At 45.8% G+C, this 21,612-nt stretch overlaps 3 protein-coding genes across 3 annotated transcripts in view; 1 reads left to right on the forward strand and 2 right to left on the reverse strand.

Moving 5' to 3' along the window:
- Nucleotides 1-18,314, reverse strand: part of LOC148144397 (uncharacterized) — a 49,290-nt gene extending 30,976 nt beyond the window's left edge. The window contains exon 1 of the mRNA XM_087975323.1: nucleotides 17,073-18,314. Within this exon, the coding sequence (XP_087831449.1) occupies nucleotides 17,073-18,088 (1,016 nt within the window). The 5' untranslated portion in view covers nucleotides 18,089-18,314. The remainder of the gene's footprint in view (nucleotides 1-17,072) is intronic.
- Nucleotides 1-21,612, reverse strand: part of LOC148144394 (uncharacterized) — a 121,084-nt gene that overhangs the window by 88,261 nt on the left and 11,211 nt on the right. The gene's annotated exons all lie outside the window — the stretch shown is intronic.
- On the forward strand, nucleotides 3,675-6,162 carry LOC148144398 (uncharacterized). Its single transcript, XM_087974716.1, has one exon. It carries the CDS (start codon nucleotides 3,690-3,692, stop codon nucleotides 4,863-4,865), a length of 1,176 nt encoding a protein of 391 aa, XP_087830842.1. The 5' UTR covers nucleotides 3,675-3,689; the 3' UTR covers nucleotides 4,866-6,162.

Consider the following 21,612-nt stretch of genomic DNA (forward strand, 5'->3'; position numbering starts at 1 on the left):
TTTCTCTAATATAGGTAATGAGGTGAAAGGGAATAATGGACAAAGCATTGAAAACAATGCTGACTCTAATTCAGCAAGTATGTTCTTTTCAATAAGTTTAATTCAATATTTACATTAATTACAGTTGTGGGTGACACAACTAACAATACTTTAAGGCTGTTACTTAAGTTTAGAAATTCAATCACACTCTGTGTAGATGGCTTAAAATCATGATATCAAAAGCTTAAAGTGCTTGCATAAAACACGAAACCTCAGTTATGTTTATTATTTCCCAAAATGGGTTATCAAGTAAAAGTATTATTGGAGATTTGATGACAGCGGGCAAAATGGCAACTCTAATTTCGCAAGTATGCAAGGTTTAAGCTTAAAATGCATGACAGGTTTATTTATCCAAGAAATAAGCACCTTTACTCTCTCTAATATTAGCTCCAATTATCAATATTTGATATGAAATAGAAGATCTAGCTTGAGAAATCTACAACGTATTGCCACATGCTTGCCATAAATACGACAGGAACACAGTAAAAGTAGTGAAAATTAAGTCAGATCTTTGTGGTTACTGATCCATAAGATACAGAAGCAGAATCAGTCTGCTCCACCATTCGATCATGGCCAATGTGTCTCAACCCCATTCTCCTGCATCCTCCCTGTAACCCTTGATTTCCTTACTAATCAAGAGCCTATCTTTATCTGTTTTAAAAGCACTCAGTTACTTTCCTCATTTCAGTGGCAATGAGTTCCACAGAGTCACCTCTTTCTGACTGAAAAAAATCTTCCTTATCTCATCCCAGCATTTCTTGCCACCGAGAACTATGGGGGCAGAGTCCATGTCTATACTTCCTTGCATGGTAATTTGTAAATAACATTTGTTTTTTCAGGTTCATTAGCTGCTGCTTAAGTGTGTTGGTAGATTTGTGGGCTACCATGATGTGGAGAGGTTTGAGTTGTCTGGACATCATTTCACAGATGTCTTTGATGTGAGGTAATGTGGCTAGGGTTTCTGCGCATGTGTCTGCTTGTTTGAGTTTGTTGTTGAGAAATCAGCGGACAGGGTTTATTAGGTACCGTTCTTCTTGAATATGCTGTATAAGTATTTATCTTCTGCTCTTCGTAGTTTCTGGGTGGTGCAGTGTGTAGTGGCTCGTTGAAATAGTGTCCTGATGCAGATGTGTTTGGGATGATTTGCTTCTGCTTTAGGTACTTGAGTCTGTGTATGTTGTTTTCCTGTAGACGTTAGTCTGAAGTTCCCTATTGACTGTTCGCTCTACTGACATCAAGGAATGGCACTTTGTTGTTCTCTTTTGTGAATTTTATGCCAGTAAGGATATTGTTGATGGTGTTGTAGGTTTCCTCTAATTTGTTTCATTTTGTGATGACAGGTGTCATCTCTGTGGCGGACCCAAAATTTGGGTTGGAGCGTTGGGAGGGCTGTTTGTTCGAGTCTCTGCATTATTGCTTCTGCTAGGAACCTTGATATTGGTGGTCTCATGGATGTTCTGTTGATTTGTTTGTAGGGCTTGTTATTGAATGTGAAGTGGGTGATAAGATACGGTTCCACAAGCTTGACAATGTTATCTTTGCTGATGAAGTTGGTGCTGTTTGGTGTTTGTGTCTTTGGTGGTTCTTGTAGTGTAGTCAGTGTTTCTTTGGCCACGTTGATGTTAATGGATGTGAACGGGGCTGTTATGTCAAAGGACAGCATTATTTCATCCTCTTCTATCTTGGTGTCTTTGATGTTCAGGAATTCTTGGGTGGAGTGAATGGAGTGGCATGAATCTTCTACTCAGTTTTTTAGTCTTCACTGGAGGTCTTTGACTAGTCTGTATATTGGTGTTCCAGGTAGTGAGACTATGGGCCTGAGGGGGGCTCCTGGTTTGAAGAGGAGGAGAACAACAACAAACTGCCTTTCCTAGATGTCACAGTAGAGCGAACAGTCAAGGGGAACTTCACACTAGCGTCTACAAGAAACAATACACACGGACCAAATACCTAACTACAGAAGCAATCATCCCAACCCCCACAAACGAAGCTGCATCAGGAGATTATTTCAACGAGCCACCACACATTGCAGCACAGAGGAACTGCGAAGAGCAGAAGAGAAATAAGTATACGTACTCAAGAACGGAAAACCAATAAACCCAGTCCGCCGATTTCTCATTGAGGCTTCCAAGCTGACCCTCAAATTTGGTTTGTCCCTGCATTCTTTCCTGGCTGTCTTTTCTGGGTTTTGAAAACTTTCCTCTGACTGCAGATAAGAATTGGGAAGTTGTGTTGTGGCTGATAGGACATTGGGTAGACCACTTTTGGAATATTGTGTGCAATTCTGGTCTGCTCCTATCAGAATGATGTTGTGAAACTTGAAAGGGTTCAGAACGCATTTAAAAGGATGTTGCCAGGGTTTGAGCTGAATGGGCTGGTCTGTTTTTCCTCGTGCATCAGAGGCTGAGGGGTGACTGAGAGTCATTAATAAAATCATGAGAGGCATGGATAGGGTAAATAGACAAGGACATTTCCCTGGGTGAGAGAGTCCAAAACTAGAGGGTAAAAGGTTTAGGGTGGAGGAGGGCAAGATTTAAAAGGGTCCGAAGGAGTAACCTTTTCATGCAGAGGGTGGTGTGTGAAAGGAATGAGCTGCCAGAGGAAGTGGTGGGTGTTGATACAGCTGTGACATTTAAAAGGCATCTGGATAGGTATATGAATAGGAAAGATTTAGAGGGTTCTGGGCCAAGTGCTGGCAAATGGGACTAGATTAGGCTAGGATATCTGGTTGGCCCGAAGGGGCTGTTTCTGTGCTGTAGATCTGACTCTGGCTTGCCACTAACATTTGCCATGTCTGTATGTTTAGTTTCTCTCGGGTTGTCTGTGTCAATGCCTTAATGTCACATTCCACCCACCACATACCACCACCACCACAGGGACGATAACCAATTCATGTCTTTTTTTTATCAAGAAGCTGTATTGCAGGTTCAACCTGAATTTACACTTGTTTTGCTTCCCAAAATCAGACTTGCTCACTCTCAGCAATATCCCAATATCCTGAAAGATATTAATTTTCACGTGGTGTTATCCAAAATTCGAAGGTGTCAGTCCTGACGTTTTTGCTTTTTCTGTCCCTGTAAGATCCTGAATCAGCAACTTCAGGAGAATTAATTTGAGGGAGTGAGAATAGAGGAAGAGAGAGAGAGTGGGATGCTTTCAATTTTGTGGAACAGCAAAAGAAAAAAATGTTCTGCAGAAAGTGGAGTAGCTTGTTCTGAATTTCTACCCTGGACTGACCGTGATGACTTTTGGAATCTCTTTTTCCAGAGTATTTGAAGATGTGAAGACTGAAGTTTAAAAATCAACAGATGAAGGGCCTATGCCTGAATCGTCGATTCTCCTGCTGTTTGGATGCTGCCTGACCTGCTGTGCTGTTCCAGCACCGCACTTTTCAACTCCTCTCCAGCGTCTACAGTCCCCACTTTCACATCAATGTCTGACAGTCACTCAATCCATCGGGACCTCAACGATTTTCAACTATGATTCTGTGAGAAGGAGCAAAACATTTTGGTTTCTGTTTCAGACCATTTTCAGCATTATTGGGACTGGATGAGAGTCTCTACTGTTACAGCGCACTGTGTGTAAAGCCTGAAACAGTTATACAGCCAGGAAAAAGGAATTTACTGTAGGCAGGGGCTGTAGCTGCGGCCATGGTGAAACAAGAGGAATCCCACACCGTGGAGAAACCATGGAAGTGTTGCGACTGCGGGAGAGGCTTCAATGCCCCATCTGTCCGGGAGATTCATCGGCGAAGTCACACCGGGGAAAGGCCATTCTCCTGCCCCGAGTGTGGGAAAGGCTTTACTTGCTCCTCCCACCTGCTGGACCACCGCCGAGTCCACACTGGGGAGAAGCCATTCTCCTGCCCTGAGTGTGGGAAGGGCTTCACCTACTCCTCCCACCTGCTGGCCCACCAGCGCGTCCACGCTGGGGAGAGGCCCTTCCCTTGCTCTGAATGTGGGAAGGCCTTCAGCAAATCCTCGGACCTGCTGAAGCACCAACGGGTCCACAGAGGGGAGAGGCCATTCAGCTGCCCTGAGTGCGGGAAGGCCTTCAGTGATTCCTCTATCCTGCTGAGGCACCAGTGGGTCCACACTGGGAAAAGACCGTTCTCGTGCCCGCAGTGCAGGAAGGGCTTCACCCGCTCTTCTGCTCTGCTGACCCATCTGCGGGTCCACACGGGTGAGAAGCCCTTCAGCTGCCCCGAGTGTGGGATGGCCTTCAGCAGGTCTTCCCACCTGCTGAGGCACCAGCGGGTCCACACTGGGGAGAGGCCCTTCTCCTGCCTCCAGTGCGGAAAGTGCTTTACCCAGCCCTCCAACCTGCTGACCCACCAGCGGATCCACACCTGCGAGAGACCGTTCTCCTGCCCCGAGTGCGGGAAGGGTTTTGCTGTTTCCTCTAACCTCGTGGCCCACAGGCGGGTCCACACAGGGGAGAGGCCATTCAGTTGTCCCGAGTGCGGGAAGGCCTTCAGCAATTCCTCTGCCCTGCTTAGGCACCAGCGCGTCCACACCGGAGAGAAGCCGTTCTCCTGCCCCGAGTGCGGGAAGGGCTTTACCCGATCCTCCACACTGCTGACCCACCGGCGGGTCCACACGGGGGAGAGGCCATTCAGCTGCCCCGAGTGCAGGAAGGCCTTCAGTGATTCCTCTGCCCTGCTGAAGCACCAGCGAGTCCACACCGGGGAGAGGCCCTTCAGCTGCCCTGAGTGCGGGAAGAGGTTTACATTTTCCCGCAACTTGCGGAAGCACCAGCGGGGGCACCAGCGCTCACAACAATCAGATTCCACCGCTGACACTGCTGTGAGTCCCCCCCAGGACTGATTCTCCTGACAGTGGGTGCAGTGGGAGAGTTGGTGCACTGTATTTGTTTTCCATTGGACTGCAACCCCAAGGTGGCTCAGGGGTGGCATTGTGACTCAGTGATTAGCACTGCCTCATGGCACCAGGAACCAAGGATCAATTCCACCCTTGGGGCGACTGTCTGTGTGGAGTTTGTGGAGGGTAGGAGAATGGATGAGATAAGAAACCGCTCCCTTTCTTGAGACAAGTCTCCCGGAGAGAAGTTGCTGACTGACTGTCTGATCTGTTGATCCTCACAGTGCCCCATTGCCCTCAGTTAATTGGAGGAGGTCGACACGGATGTACCGAAGCCCCTCTTTAGACAGTGGAAGGAAACCTGTGCAGACAGGGAAAACATGCAAACTCCACACAGTTACCTGAGGCTGGAATTGAACCTGGGTCCCTTATGCTGTGAGGTAGCAATGTTAAGCAGTGTGCCACCCCAATATGTTATAAAACTGGAATAAACCTACTAAGTTGGAAATGTGTCCATACCAAGAACTTACTGTAAATGTTTGGAAGCAAACGTCCACCGGAATTGTCTTTGGGATGGATCCAAAACTTACTTCGTTAATGATTGAAATTACTTTGACCTCTGGAACTGTCTGCCAGAGAGTGTGTTGGAGTCAGATTCAATTATGGATCATTAAACTGAAAAGGAAAGCAATTGCAGTGTTCAGTGAAGAATAGTACAAGGTACTGTAGTGGGCGGCACGGTGGCACAGTGGTTGGCACGGTGGCACAGTGGAGATCCGGGTTCAATTCCTGCCTCAGGCGACTGACTGTGTGGAGTTTGCACGTTCTCCCCGTGTCTGCATGGGTTTCCTCCGGGTGCTCCGGTTTCCTCCCACAGTCCAAAGATGTGCAGGTCAGGTGAATTGGCCATACTAAATTGCCCGTAGTGTTAGGTAAGGGGTAGATGTAGGGATATGGGTGGGTTGCGCTTCGGCGGGGCGGTGTGGACTTGTTGGGCCGAAGGGCCTGTTTCCACACTGTAAGTAATCTAATCTAATATGAGTTTCCTGATTGGGGCTGTTCACTTGCTCCTGTTACCATTTCAGGTTGCTAACTTTTCGTTAGCATCCTGCACATGTTGGGATTTTTTCTCCTTTCTATATCTCCTTGAGTGACTCAGTGACAAATCTAGTTTATGAATTGTTCCTATGATATCTCATGAGAGGGTTTATGATATTCACAGTGTGTCCAAGTGACGAAAAACAAACTGTTCATCTTAAATATTTGATTTTAAACAATGGAAATAAAATTAATGTTTGGAAAACACAACTTGCTGTGTAGTAAGATAATCAGAAATAGGAATGGGAGTAAGTAATTGACCGTTGAGATGCTCTGTCTTTCATTGATCTAAATTCTCTTTCCTACACTTGTTTTTTCATGACTTCATCTGCTGAAGTGACTACACTCCAAAAGCTTGTGATTTCAACATAAGAGCATAAGAACTAGGAGCAAGAGTCAGCCTTCCGGCCCTTCGAGTCTGCTCCACCACTCAATAAGATCATGACTAATCTTTTCGTGGACTATGCTGCACTTATCTGCGTTTTCACCATATCCTTAATTCTTTTATTTTTCAAAAACGTATCTACTGATTCTAGTGATTGCTGAAGTAATGTCAAATACTTCCCTGGGCAAGGAATTCCATAGATTAACAACCCACTGGGTGAAGAAGTTTCTTCTCAGTTCAGTTTTAAACCTGCTTCCTCTAATCTTGAGGCCATGCGCTCTTATCCTAGTCTCACCTACCAATGCAACATCCTACTTTTATTTCTTTCATAATTTAATATATTTCTGTAAGATCCCCTCCAAACAAACCTGCTGGACTATAACCTGGTGTCATGTGACTTATGACTAAAAAATTTATTACGCATCCTCATAGCTGTGGGATTTCAGGGCTCGAAGATAGGGACACTACCACTGCGCCATAAAAAAAAAACCTCTGCAGCAAATAGGTCCTCTTCTATTGAATGAATGGGGAGAGGTTCCTTCCCAACATGGGATACAAATATTATACCCTCAGAGCCCATTACACTAAATTGAGCCCTCTTCGATTGAATGAATGGATGCGGAGGTGCCAGAGTTGAATTGGTTGATAACGTTAAAAATCACATCTTCCCCCTGAATATGTGACACTACCGCTATAGCCGCAGAGCCCGTTGCAGTAAATTGGGTCATCTGCTGTTGAATGAATGAACGGGAATGAAAAGGGCGGATACATGATGTGGTTGTGAAATTCCCAACCAATCCCAAAGCTTGTGGTCGTTACCGACTAATCGGAGAGAGAGATTACAGAAGGTTGGACCAACACGACACGGAATGCCAGCTGCCATTGGTCAGGTGGAGTAAGGTGCGCTCTGATTGGAGGGGACGCGGATGACGAGCGTCACTGAAGGAGGAGACGGTAAGAAGAAGAAAAACAAAGATGGCGGCGCGAGGCTGCGGTTTTCTCATCGACTCAGCGGGCGGTTTCTGACGGAGGGAGGGGGCAGACAGGCATCGTTTACCTCAGAAAATACCTTTAAAATACATTTCAAATTAAAGTCGGACCTTTTCAAACAAAAGTTGTGAAAAAAAGGAGACAGTCCCCGGTGGGGTTTATTGTTTATTTGTGTATAATTCCTGGGGCCCGGGAAGGGGGAGGTGACGGTTACCGGGTGAACGAGAAAACAAATTAAAAATGTCGGCGGTGGAGGAGAGAGAGCCGGCGCCCGCGGCTTCTTCGGCGGCGGCCGGAGCCCAGGAGCTCAACAACCCCCCGGAGCTGGAGGAAGGTCCGAGCTCCAAGAAGCGGGGGGTCCGGCTGGAGGCTGGATTTGCTCAAGGCTTGTATCTATTAACTTATTTAAATGGTACCTACTGTATGGGGCTATGGTTTACATTAAAACCGGAGGGTCATGTCAGAGTGTTTGTTTATATTGAGCAGTTGTAGTTGGTAAAATACACTCCCTGGAGGAGCACCTTCTATGATGCTGCATTTCTTGCCTTCTGCCCTTCCCCCATTTGTTATCTCCCATTTGATTTTACATTTTATTTGGTCAAATTTAATTTCATATTAATGAGACTTGGTATTCACTGTGTGTTATTAATTTGTTTGTTGGATTATTGTAAGAAAAAATTAATGGTGTCATGTCATTTCTGATGTCAGAGTTTGACATTGAATGTGCAGATGTGAATATCAGTCAGTTGTGAAAATAAATCAAGAACTTGTGGTTCTGACAAAAAAAGCAGTTCACTGATATTCATGGCATTGTCTCATTTGAGTCTGACCAACAAACCATTTCATGTAGTCACCCAATTTAATTAAAATTTTCTTTGACTTAATTGAAGAAAATAACCCTGGCAGGCTAAGATTTGTACATTTTGTTTATAAGATTTATTTATACGTCCCTTGCTCTCGATGTGGTCTCTGCCATATTGGGAGACTGGACACCAACTTGCAGAACATTTCAGGGAACAGCCTTGGGACACCTAAACTAAACGACCCCACTGCCTTGTTTCTGAACGCTTTAACTTCCCCTCCCAATCTGTCAAAGACACGCAAGTACTCTGCTGCCTCCCCCTTCCAGCTCTAGCTACCTGACACTTGTAGGAAGAACACCTCGTCTTCTGCCTTGGGACCTACTAACTACATGGGATCAATGTAAATTTCACCAGTTTCTTTATTCCCCCCCCCCCCCCATACCACACACCTTGTTCCAGATCCAGAGTTGAAAAATGTGGCGCTGGAAAAATGCCTCGAGGCCATGCCTCTAGGAATTCCCTGGCCGTTCTCTGGCATGGCACTCATCCACAGATTCTCTCAACAAACACATTGACCTGGACCCAATATACCGGCCACTGCAGCAGACAGTTGGAACTGACAACCGGCAGTGGCAGAGACAAACCACTATGAATGCTGGAGGAAACATCACAGAAGCGCTTCACAAGAGGATCCCTAGCACTGAGGATGTCACCTAGACAGGGAATGAAACGTCTGCAACAAAAATTCCCAGCTCGGCGAACAGAACCACAACAATGAGCACCCGAGCTACAAATCTTCTCACAAACTTTGAATTGAGCATTGAAGTTGGGACATCCTGTTGCAACTGTCACACATGCCACACAACACAAGGCGTGGTCCTTCTCTGACTTACCATCCCTTTGAATATCAGGGGGAAGACACCCCCTTCAATTGTAACATTCAGGAAAGATGCCTTATTTCAACAAAAATGTGCTGTGCTCACAGATGTTTGGACAGAGAAAGGGAGTTGCAGTCTGGGGTGACGCTCAATCTTCATTCAGAGAAAGAGAGGAGCAGCAGTAGCTTCAGAAGCTCATGGTCCAACTTGCGCATTCAGACAACAGGGGGGCTCTTCTGGGAATGAAGCAATGTCTCCCCCTTTCCATTCCTTATCCTGGGAGGGAAAGAGAAGGGGGGAAGCACTGTTCACTTGCAGCAACGGGAGGCAGAGAGTATGAATCCAAGCAGGGATCAGACTCTGCAAAAGTCAGTTTCAGTCGGCTTCTTCTGGAATATCGTGTGCAATTCTGGTCTCCCTCCTATAGGCAGGGTGTTGTGAAACTTGAAAGGATTCAAGGAAGAGTCACAAGGCTGTTGCCAGGGTAGGAGGGTTTGAACCACAAGGAGAGGCTGAATAAGCTGGGGCTGTTTTCCCTAGAGCATCGCAGGCTGAGTGTGTGTTTTTTAAAGAGGCTTATGAAAATTGAGGAGTGTGGATGGGGTGAATAGACAAGGTCTTTTCCCTGGGATATGGGGAGTGCAGAACTAGAGGGCATAGGTTTAGGGCGAGGGGGGAAAAATTTGAAAGGACCTTGCAGTCAACCTTTTTTTGCAGAGGGTGATGCGTGTATGGAATGAGCTGCCAGAGGAAGTGGTGGAGGCATCTGGATGGGTATATGAAAAGGAAGGGTTTAGATGGATATGGACCAAGTGATGGCAAATGGAACTAGACTAATTTTGGATATCCGGTCGGCATGGACAAGTTAGATTGAAGGATCTGTTTCTGTGCTTTATGTCTCTGACTGTATGACTGGTGAAAAGCATTGACATTCGTCGAAACATTTATGCAACAGAAAATTATAAGAGGGTAAAGATAAACCTCACGTCATTGATCAATGAATCCTGGTGTGGTATGGCTGTATTTCCAGTAATAGTCAGTATGGCATGGAAGGAGTCCAAAACGACGGCTTCTTTTACAGAAACTCACACGTAAATCCGAGTCTTCTGGGAATCTAAGACAACCGTGCGTTAATATAAGACAGATAAGTCTGGGGTATATGGTACATATTTGATGGAATGTTTATGGCTCTCAAAGCCTGATTTTCAGTGTTTCTGGGCTCATAATATTGCACTGAAGCATATTGTATATCTTCAGTAAGAACGTCAATACCGCATGATAGATGTCCATTCAGCAACTTGAGTGAACTCTTCATGGAGTATGCAATCCACCACATTACCCTGCTGTATACATTTACATATAGATCAGCACAAAGATCTTGGGTATTAAGAGAGGAAAGAATATCCCACAGAAACTAGAATTGTGTGTTCTGATTTTCTATTGTGGACTGACAGCAATGACCTTTGCAATCTATTTCCACAGGAATATTACAAGAGAAGAATTTGGAGGCAGAAATCTCAGACCAAACATCACATCGAAGTCTGACAGTCGGTTGATTCACCAGGACTTGGATATTGATAGCCTTGAAAACAAAGGGGAGAAGGTCTGTCTGCTTGGGTTTTAAACGTCAGTGTGACTGGAAACTCAGAGTCTCACATACCCACACACCAGAGTAGTGACTGGAACATGCTTTACAGACTGAATGAGAGTCCTCCAATTACCAGTCCACCAGTAACACCACACCTGTGCTGTAAGTGTGAGCGAGTTTCAACTGATTGTTGAACCTGGAGAAATAAGAGGACACCTGCACCATGGAGAAATCATGAAAATGCAGGGAGTGTAGGAACGGTTTTCCTTCCCCACCTGCCCGATATTCATCAGCATTTATACACAGGGCAGCGGCCATTCACCTACATTCAGCACAGGAAAGGCTTCATTCAGTCACATCACCTCCTGATCCACATTGGGGAGAAACTGCTCATCTGCCCTGTGTGCTGAAGCAGATGAAGGACATTTTTTTTTTTATCCTGGATGGAGCATACTGCAGGTATACCTGAAATAGATACATTTGTCTCTGTCCCATTGAGTCTCCAGCACAGGGCCAGGCTGGGCTGCTCAATTGGTGTCTCAGTGTTTATTCTCCATCTGAGCCTCCATCTACCCCTCTTCATTGCTCCCCCATCTCCCCTCCATCAGCATAAAGATATCCCCCACTTTTCGAAAGTTCACTTTACACTACTTCACTTTTACAAAAGACCTACATTAATACCTGTTCTCACAAACCGAAATAAATCCGAAGAGGATTGTCGCTTTTACAAAGAAAGGCATAATATAAATTAATTCATGGTAATTGCTTCTTCGCTTTAGGCCATTTCGGCTTATGAAAGGAACACTCTACTTTCAAATAGTGGGGGAAAGCTGTATCAATACAATACAGCACAGTCACAGGCCCTTCTCACTTGGTTTAGGCACACACCCTCCCTCAAGCCTGTACTAATTCTTAATCCTTACTTAGACCTGCAATTTATTGCCCATGTGTGGTTTCTGTTCCTCTGTTCACCTCCCCTTCATGTGTCTATCAAGATACACCTTAAACATTGTTAAGGTGCCTGCTTCCACTACCTCCACTGGCAGTGCGTTCCAGAACCCCACCACCCCTCTGTATAAATTCCCCACCCCCACCACTTGTCCCCCAAACAGTCCCCCTCTCACCTTGAACCTGTGCCTTCTTTTAGTTGACCTTTCCACTTTGGAGGGAAAAACGCCTCTGACTATCATAGAATCCCTCCAGCGTGGAAACAGACAATTCAGCCCAACAAGTCAACACCGGCCCTCCAAAGATTAACATATAGAGACCCGTTCCCTTACCCCTGTGATCTACATTTACTCGACTAATGCACCGAACTTACACATCCCAGAAAATTGGGGCAATTTACATACAGACAATCCAACTGAACCTGCCTCTCCTTGGACACTATGGGTAATTTAGCTTCAGTAATCCACCCTAACCTATACACGTTTGGATTGTAGGAGGAAGCCGGAGCACCTGGAGCAAACCCACACAGATATGGGAGGTGGGGTGCAGGGACAATGTGCCAACTCCACACAGATAGTTGCCTGAGACTAAAATCGAACGCAGGTCCCTGGCACTGTGAGGCATCAGTGCGAACCACTGAGCTACCCTGCCACCCCTGTCCAGCCAATCTGTGTATCTCAGCATTTTGTCAAGGTCTCCTCTCAGCCTCTGTTTTTCCAAAGAAAACAATCCAGGTTTATGCCTCTTCTGCTCATAACGAGAGCCCTCCAGACTAGACAATGTCCTGGTGAACCTTGTCTGTACCCTCTGCCAGACCACCCACATCCTTCCAGTAGCACAGTGACCAGAACTGCACACTATATTCTGAATGTGGCCATAATAAACAGCTGTAACGTAACTCTTACACTCAAGGAAGTGTGCTGTGTGCTTTTTTGACCACCGTGCCCACCTGCATTACCACTTCCACGGATCTATATGCCAAGATCTCTCTGTATGCCAGTGCTCCTATGTGTTCTGCCATTTATCATACAATTCTTATATTTCCTTCATCTCTATCGAGCTTCACCTTAACTGTCTTTCTCTCCTTCTCATCCCTCCACTCATCAGCATATCATAAGACCATAGCAGCAGAAATTAGGCCATTCAGCCTATTGAGTCTGCTTCGCCATTCAATTATGGCTGATAAGTTTCTCAACCCCATTCTCTCCCTTAACCCTTGATCCTCACAAACCTATCTATCTCCGTCTTAAATATATTCAGTAACCTGGCCTCCACAGCCTTGTGGCAGTGAATTCCATAGACTCACCACACTCTGGCTGAAGGAGCCTCTCTTCCCTCTGTTCTAAAGGGTCTTCCCTTGACGCGAAGGCTGAGCCCTCAGGTTCTAGTCTCTCCTACCAATGGAAACACCTTCTCAACATCCACACCGTTCATTATTCTGTAGGTTTCAATTAGATCCCCTCTCATCCTTCTGAACTCCATGAAGTATAAACCTAGAGTCCTCTAATGTTCTTCATATGTTAAATTTTTCATTCCTGGACCATTCTTGTGAACCACCTCTGAACATGTTCCAGGGCCAGTACATCCTTCCTGAGATATGGGGCCCAAATCTACATACAGTACTCTAATTGTGGGCTGACCAGAGCCTTACAGAGCCTCAGAAGTACATCCCTGCATTTATATTCAAGTCTGATCAAAATAAATGCCATCATTGCATTTGCCTCTCCAACTACTGACTCAACCTGTAAGTTTACCTTGAGAGAATCCTGGAGTAGAACTCCATAGTCCCTTTGCACATCAGACTTCTGAATTTTCTCCCCATAATCCTTCTGTTCCAGAGTAGCAGCAGAGATTTCCAGACACCTCGATTGTTTTCAGGGATACCAAGGGATCTTGGGAATTGCCAGTATCTCAGGAGGAGGCAGAGGGGAATGTGGTGTGGTCCTGTAAACTGCAGAACTTTCCAACTCCCCGAGTTAGCAGGAACTCTTTCTGGACCAAGAAACAAAAGGGCCACTGAGAAACTGCTACATCAGAGGCAGAAATTAGGCCATTCAGCCCATTGAATGTTGGAGCAGACTCAATCATTCTTAAGTATCAAGGGTTACAGGGAGAATTGGGTTGAGAAACGTATCAGCCACGATTGAATAGTAGAGCAGATTCAATAGGCTGAATGGCCTAATTTCTGGGAGTTAACCATCCCTGGGAAGAAGGACGCAAAACAACAAGCTGTTTCCTGGGACAGATGAGCGAAGTGTTTAATAAGCTCATGATAAATGGACAATTAAGTTTGTCTGTGGAAGGAAGGCCCTGACGTAAAGGGGTTTTTTGCAGGAAACGCTGTATCAAACAAACCACTAAACCTCGAGGATAAGAAGGTAAGCTACAGACCGGAGATCTCCAGAAGTGTGGGGAGGTGGTGTTAGAATCTAAAGAAGCATCACATCACAGATTTGAAAGCGAGGAATCTCCACCAGAATTCAACTCCAGAATGATGTAGCAGCAGTACTTGGAAGAAGAATGTTGCACTGAATCCCTGGACACTTCCAGAGACAGATACTGTTGGGGGAAACTCAGTTAAATTCTGCCATCAATTGGGTGATAGCCAAGTTGTGAGTGAGGTTGAACTTGGTTACATAGAAGAATACAGCGCAGTACAGGCCCTTTGGCCCTCGATGTTGTGCCGATCCAAGCCCACCTAACCTACACTAACCCACTATCCTCCATATGCCTATCCAATGCCTGCTTAAATGCCCATAAAGAGGGAGAGTCCACCACTGCTACTGGCAGGGCATTTCATGAACTCACTATTCACTGAGTAAAGAATCTACCCCTAACATCTGTCCTACACCGATCACCCCTTAATTTAAAGCTATGCCCCCTTGTAATAGCTGACTCCATACGTGGAAAAAGGTTCTCATGGTCAACCCTATCTAAACCTCTAATCATCTTGTACACCTCTATCAAGTCACCCCTAAACCTTCTTTTCTCCAATGAAAACTTGAGGAGTTTTATTTTTGGTTGCGACATACAATAAAGTGTTAATCATTGTTTCAGCAGTTAATTGTGTGCAGTTTTTGAGTTAAGAGCCAAATTAAGACGATTCACCCACAACCACAGTGAGAGGCTGGGATTCATGTTGACTCCATTGCATTCAGCACTACATTACGTCAATACTTTTATAAAGCAAAGGCTGACAGCCACACCTATCTCAAACAGAAACACCCAGAGGAGCGTGTCACCCAATAATCTGTAAAATTAGCATGAAAAGTGGTGTAACCTGCTCTAGTGATAAGAATAAATCCCCAACACTAAAATCAACAATCAGCAATTTATTTATCCAACTCTCACGGTGAACAAATGAACAAAAGTATTAACATACTGGATACAGGCCAGGAGCAGATGGGTAGCACTAGTTTAGTTGGGGATCATGGACTGGTTGGTCTGAAGGGTCTGTTTCCAGGCTGCATGACTCCATAGCACGGAATGAATGAGGATCCATCCCAAAGATGATAAAGGTTTCAAGCACCACCTTAGGCAAATGTGTGGACACCCTGTTTTAAAAAATTCTCAAGGTCAGGTTCGTAGGAGAGTAGTCTGACACAGAACAAACGACCAAGAGGCGAGACTGCTAGAATATGGGCATTTTATTCCCCGCAGCGTCGCCACAACCAACGGGTCTGGCTTATACTCACTCTACATGTTACAAAAACTGGGAGCCGTCAGTTCTCGTAGAGCGGTTGCCAACAACCCACGCTCGGCGGTTAAACGTAACCCCGGAGCAGACTCACCGAACTGGAGACTTTTCCAGCTGATATACTCCCTTCCAGATATAAACATTCATGTGAACAGCAGAGCAAGGCTAAAAAACACATTCCATTCTGGTTACATACAGATAAGAAGATTCACACGGGACTAAGCAACACCTCCATTCCGGTTAGATTCACACATGTATTGGGACATAATTTTTAACCGTTTCACCACATTCCACTGCTTGGAATTTTACACCACACACCCCTCCAGATAACTGAGGGCAGTGGGACACTGTGAGGGTCAGTAGATCAGTCAGCCAGCCAGTTCTCTCCAGGAGACTTGTCTCTCAAGAAAGGAAGTGGTTTCCTGCCCCATCAACCAGATTATCCAGTTTGGATTCGGTCCTATATTTCCAACAAAATAGGTAGACAGGGCAGTGTCTATAACAAATATGTTATTCAACTTGGAAGCGTGCTGAAGACATATACAAGGATGTTACCAGGATTCAAGGGTCTGTGTAAAAGGGAGAGGTTGGACAAGCCAAGATATTTTTATTTGGAGCATTAAGAGTCTGAGAGAGGCCCTTAGAGAAGCGAAGAGATCGTGAGAGGATGAATGCACGGGGTTGGGGAAGTGAGGGCTAGAGGGCGTCAGTTTAAGGTTAGAGGAAAAAGAATAAAAGGGAATGTGAGGGGCAACGTTTCTTTTCACGCAGATGGTGGTACACATATGGAATGAGATGCCAGCGGAAGTGGTTGAGGTGGGTACATTAACAACATTTAAAAGGCATTTGGGCAAATACGTGGATAGGAAAGGTATGGAAGGAAATGGGCCAAGTGCAGGGAAATGGGCTTAGTGTTGATGGACAGTTTGGTCGGTGTGGACCATGTTGGGCCGAAGGGCCTGTCTCCTGCTGTCGGACTCTATGATTTGCATCTCTTTGTTGGTCAGACAGTTTTGAGTTTCCAAATGGAACATCTCACAATCAGGCCGAATAAAATCCAATCTCATTCGTCAACTCTGATGCGGAGGTGCTGGTGTTGAATTGGGGTGACAAGGTCAGAAGTCACACGGCACCAGATGAAGTGATGAAGGAGCAGTACTCATGAAAGAGCAATGCTCCTAAAGCTTGTGATTTCAAATAAACTTGTTGCACTGTAACATGGTGTCGTGTCACTTCTGACTTCTTCAACTCTGGGTTTGTCTCAAACTTGATGGGATACTTTGTCCAACTCGGCATATTTTATCAAGATTGCTTGGAGGAATTTTTTTTTTAAAGATTAGATTCCCTACAGTATGGAAACAGGTCCTTTCGCCCAACAAGTCCACACTGACCCTCCGCAGAGTAACCCAGCCATTCCCCTATCCCTATTCCTCTACATTAACCCCAACTAATGCACCACACCTACACATCCCTGAACACTATGGGACAATTTAGATGGGCCAATTCATCCTAACCTGCACACCTTTAGACCAGGGGAAGGAAACCAGAGCACTCAGAGGTAACCCATACAGATGTGGGGCGTGCAATGTGAAAGCTACACACAGACTGTCTCCCCAAGGGTGGAATTGAACCCAGGTCAGCATCGTGAGGCAGTGGTACTAACCACAGAGTCACCATGCCACCCCTGAGCCACGTAGGTGGGCTTGGTGGGGGTGAGTCCAGCACAAAACACAAAAGCTCACTGCACCCACTGTCAGAATGGGCAGGAGGTTCAGCCCTGGGGGTGACCCACTGCAGTGTCACTGGTGGAATCTGATTGTTGGTGCCTCCGCAAGTTGCAGGACAATGTGAACCTCCGCCCGCAGTCGGGGCAGGCAAACGGCCTCCCCCCGGTGTGGACCCATTGATGGGCCAGCAGTTTGGAGGAGCGGGTGAACCCCTTCCCACACTCAGGGCAGCTGAATGGCTTTTCCCTGGTGTGGACCCGCTGGTGGGACAACAGGTCAGAGGAATTGCTGAAGGCCTTAACACACTCAGAGCAGGCGAAGGGCCTCTCTCCCGTGTGGATTTGCCGGTGTCTCAGCAGGTCCGAGGATTTACTGAAGCCCTTCCCACACTCTGGGCAGCTGAAGGGCCTCTCACCTGTGTGGACCTGCTGATGGGCCAGCAGGTTGGAGGACTTACTGAAGGCCTTCCCACACTCTGGGCAGCTGAAGGGCCTCTCCCCCCTGTGGACCCGCTGATGGGCCAGCAGGTTGGAGGATTGACTGAAGGCCTTCCCGCATTCTGGGCAGCTGAAGGGCCTCTCCCCCGTGTGGACCCGCTGATGGACCAGCAGCGAGGAGGAATTACTGAAGGCCTTCCCGCACTCTGGGCAGCTGAAGGGCCTCACCCCCGTGTGGACCCGCCGGTGCCTCAGCAGGTTGGAGGAATCGCTGAAGGCCTTCCCGCATTCGGGGCAGCTGTATGGCTTCTCCCCCATGTGGACTCGCCGGTGCGTCAGCAGGTTGGAGGAATTGCTGAAGGCTTTCCCGCACTCGTGGCAACTGAAGAGCCTCTCCCCTGCATGGATTCGCTGGTGGGTCTGGAGGTTGTCCACCCAAGTGAATCCTTTCCCGCACATGGAGCAGTAAAACTTCCTCTCACCAGTGTGTATATGCTGGTGGGGCAGCAGGACACAGGAGCAAGTAAAGCCCTTTGCCCGCTCGGGGCAGGAGAACGGCCTCTTCCCAGTGTGATTGCACTGATGAGCCGCCAGGACAGGTGGGACATGGAAGCCCTTCCCGCAGTCGCCACAATTCCATGGTTTCTCAACAGGGCGTGTTTCCTCAGGTTTCTCCATGGCCGAAGCTTCAGCTGCACACACACGTGTCCAACCCTGCCATGAATTCTTCTTTCCAGGCAGTAGAGTTGTTTCAGGCTCCACACTCAGTGCGCTGCAACAGTAGTGTCTTTCAACCAGTCCCCCGTACTCAAACAGGGACCAAAAAGAACGCTTTGCTCTTTCTCACAGAATCATAGTTGAAAATTGTTGCGGTCCTGATGGATTGAGTAACTGTCAGATATTGATGTGAAAGTGAGGACTGGAGACGCTGGAGAGTCAGAGTCAAAAACTGCATCGCTGGAAAAGCGCAGCACAGCAAGCAGCATCAGAGAAGCAGGAGAATCAACATTTTGGACATAAGCCCTTTATCTGTTAATTTGAAACTTCTGTCTTCAGATAGTCTGTAAGAAAAGATTACAAAAGTCATCACTGCCAATCCAGTTTTTTTTAATAGATTTTTTATTAGAAATTTAACATTTTAACAAGTTTACAAAAATAAACAAAACTCTCAGATATAAACATTGATATACAATTAACTCAAATATACAATAGCCAAAATTTAACAAAAAACAGAAAAAAACCGAAAAAGAAAAAAAACAAACAAAACTCAACTATCTACTAATCTAACCTACCAGTAACCAGAGTGTATATTTAAGTCACATGCTCGGAATGTGTTAACATCAGATATAATAAAACCCGTATTCGTGCGGGATTCCTCCCCCGAGGGGCCCCGGACCAGCCAGGTTTGTAATCTCAATTAAATAAAAGCCCTTGTTAGGATAGCCGAAATATCTGTATTTATGTCATTCAAGAAGGGCTGCCATATTTTATAAAATAATTTGGTCTTTCGGTGCACCATATTTGTAAGGAAAAGTCGAGGGGAATACATTCCATAATTAATCTGTGCCAATTTGAAAGTCCAGGGTGGCCCTCAGCCGCCCAGTTCACCAAAATATTTTTCCTTGCACGAAAGAAAGAATAGAAAATAGTGTCTTCCCGTACGTGTCCAGGGAGGGAAGGTTCGAAAAGCCCAAGAGGAGAGATACAGGGTCCACTTTAATTTCCGTTCCTAAAGTTTCTGTCAGGGTACTTGCTGCTTTAGTCCAATATCTACGGATCTTATGACAGGTCCATAGGCAATGTACATGAGTGCCCACTTCTATTTTGCATTTAGGACACATTGGAGATGCTCCTGCCTTAAATTTTGCCAATCGAACCGGTGCTATATGGGCCCTATGAAGTATCTTCAGCTGGATAGCCTGGGTTCTGTTACAGATAGTAATTCTTCTAGCATTTTCCCAAATATCATTCCACGTTTCTATAGAGATTTCTAGTCCCAAATCCTGATCTCATGTTTTAAGCAGATTATACATATCTCCCGATACTTTATCATGTAGTAAATGATAAATAGTACTGATGGAATATACCCCCACTGGTCGTAGGACACTACATTCTCTATCTGATTTATAAAGACTATCTGATAACGTGGTCTTCTTCTGTATATAATCTCGAATTTGGAAGTATCGAAAGAGGTCTCCATTAGGTAATCCGAATTTCTGACGCAGCTGTTCAAAAGACATCAGGACCTCATCTTTAAATAGATCCCCTAAACATGAGATACCCCTGGATCTCCAGAGTTTAAAAGTGGCATCTGTAAACCCCGGTTGCAATCCCCATGCTCCCACTATCGGTGCATAGGGGGATGTTTTATGTGAATTGCCCTCATTTTGCCGCATTATATTCCAAGCACTGCCAGTCCAGTTAAGAATGAGATATCAAGGCATTGACACTGACACCAGAGAGAAACTGTACATATAGATGTGGCAAATGTTAGTGGCAAGCCAGAGTGATAGAGATATGTAGCACAGAAACAGACCCTTCGGTCTAATTCATGCGTGCCAACGAGATAACCTAACCTAATCTCGGCCAATTTGCCAGCATTTGGCCCATATCGACTAAACCCTTCCTAATCGTATACCCATCCAGATGCCTTTTAATGTCATAATTGTACCAGCACCCACCACTTCCTCTGACAGCTCTTTCCTTAAACATGCCACTTTCTGCATGAAAGACTTATCCCTGAGGTTCCTTTGTTAAGTTCTTTTGCTTGAGCTTCTTACACTGCAATACGCCAACTTCTGTGAACAACCAAACTTTATTAAGTACAGTACAAGCTGTGGAGAAACTCTTAACACTCTTCGCAATGCTTGAACACAACAGTACCAAAAAAAAACAAACCCCTTAAACAAAGTAAAACTGAAACAGAGGCTTACAGTTGAAGTTAGAAGAGCAGAAGGAGACAGTGTTAGCAGCCTTTCTCCACATAGTCCACTGCTTAACTCACCCAAACGAGACTTCAGCTTTCAGGACTGACCACTCCCCTTTCATTGTACAGGTCACTTCTAAAACAAAAGCTTTGGCCTGAAGTCTCATCTGTTCACATATAACCAAAAATGCCTCCCAATACTGTTTTTCATCTCTGTACTAAACCAGTCACTTCGGAGCCCAGGTTTTTTTACCACCCCTCTGAAAAAAAAACCAAGGACACAGCATCCTTGAGAAGAAGGACCAGCTTTTAGTAAAAGGACCAGCTTTGTGACTGAGGGATATAGGCCAAACACTGGCAGATGAGATTAGATTAGTTTCAGAACATAGCATGGAGTAGTTGGACTGAAGGGACTGTTTCTGTGCTGTTTGACTCGGTAATTGTTCTGCAATGGTCTGAAAACCATTTCCTTGCCTTCCCCCATAAACATCCACTTCTTTGTTGTTCCAAAATCAGATGAACTCAGCCTTGAATATATTCAATGATCCCATAACTGCAGGAAGACATCCCCACTTCTGAACTCAATTCCTCTTGCTAAGATAACACCTGCTTTGCTCATTGCTTGCTGCACCTACCTGACAACTGGCATTGACTGGTATGGAAGGACGCTGAGGCCCTTTATACACATTCCTGATGAAGGGTCGTGCCTGTAACGCTGACTCTCCTGCTCATCGGATGCTGCCTCATCTGCTGTGCTTTTCGAGCAACATACTTTTTGACTCTGATCTCCAACATTTGTAGTCCTCACTTTCTCCACATCCCAATATATCACCATTTAAACAATGCATCTCCTTTCTGTTTCCCTCCCCACCCCCCACAGGGAATGCTATCACTTCACATCGTGGTACTGCATTTTCCATGAGTTTGCCAACTGAGACACAGACCTGGCCCAACTTTTCCAGAATCTCTCCCCTCCATAAATTGAGATTGAGAGAGACACACAATAGGGGCGTCTCTGATTAGCAGGAGGACCACGCTCCTTCCAGTCCTCCACGGCTTCCTATTGGCCCAACAAAAGAAGATCACGCGCAGTTTCCGCGGACAGCCAGGAGCACGCGCAGATTTTGCTGACACCGGCGAACATGCGTACTGTGTTGTCACCGAGGAGCATGCGCAAGATGCTCTGTGACGTTGCTGGTGTTACCGACAGGTTTTGTGCCCAAATGACACTCGGAGACAAGAAAGGCTGGAGCGACATTTTATATTTATCCTGCGG

The sequence above is a fragment of the Chiloscyllium plagiosum genome, unplaced genomic scaffold (assembly GCF_037043375.1).
Source record: "Chiloscyllium plagiosum isolate Xiang-an unplaced genomic scaffold, Cpla_swu_hap1 HiC_scaffold_27, whole genome shotgun sequence".
In the NCBI taxonomy this organism is placed as follows: Eukaryota; Metazoa; Chordata; class Chondrichthyes; order Orectolobiformes; family Hemiscylliidae; genus Chiloscyllium; species Chiloscyllium plagiosum.

Excerpts from the sequence above, each read along its gene's own strand:
- LOC148144398 (XM_087974716.1), top strand. The coding sequence starts at position 3,690 with ATGGTGAAACAAGAGGAATCCCACACCGTGGAGAAACCATGGAAGTGT.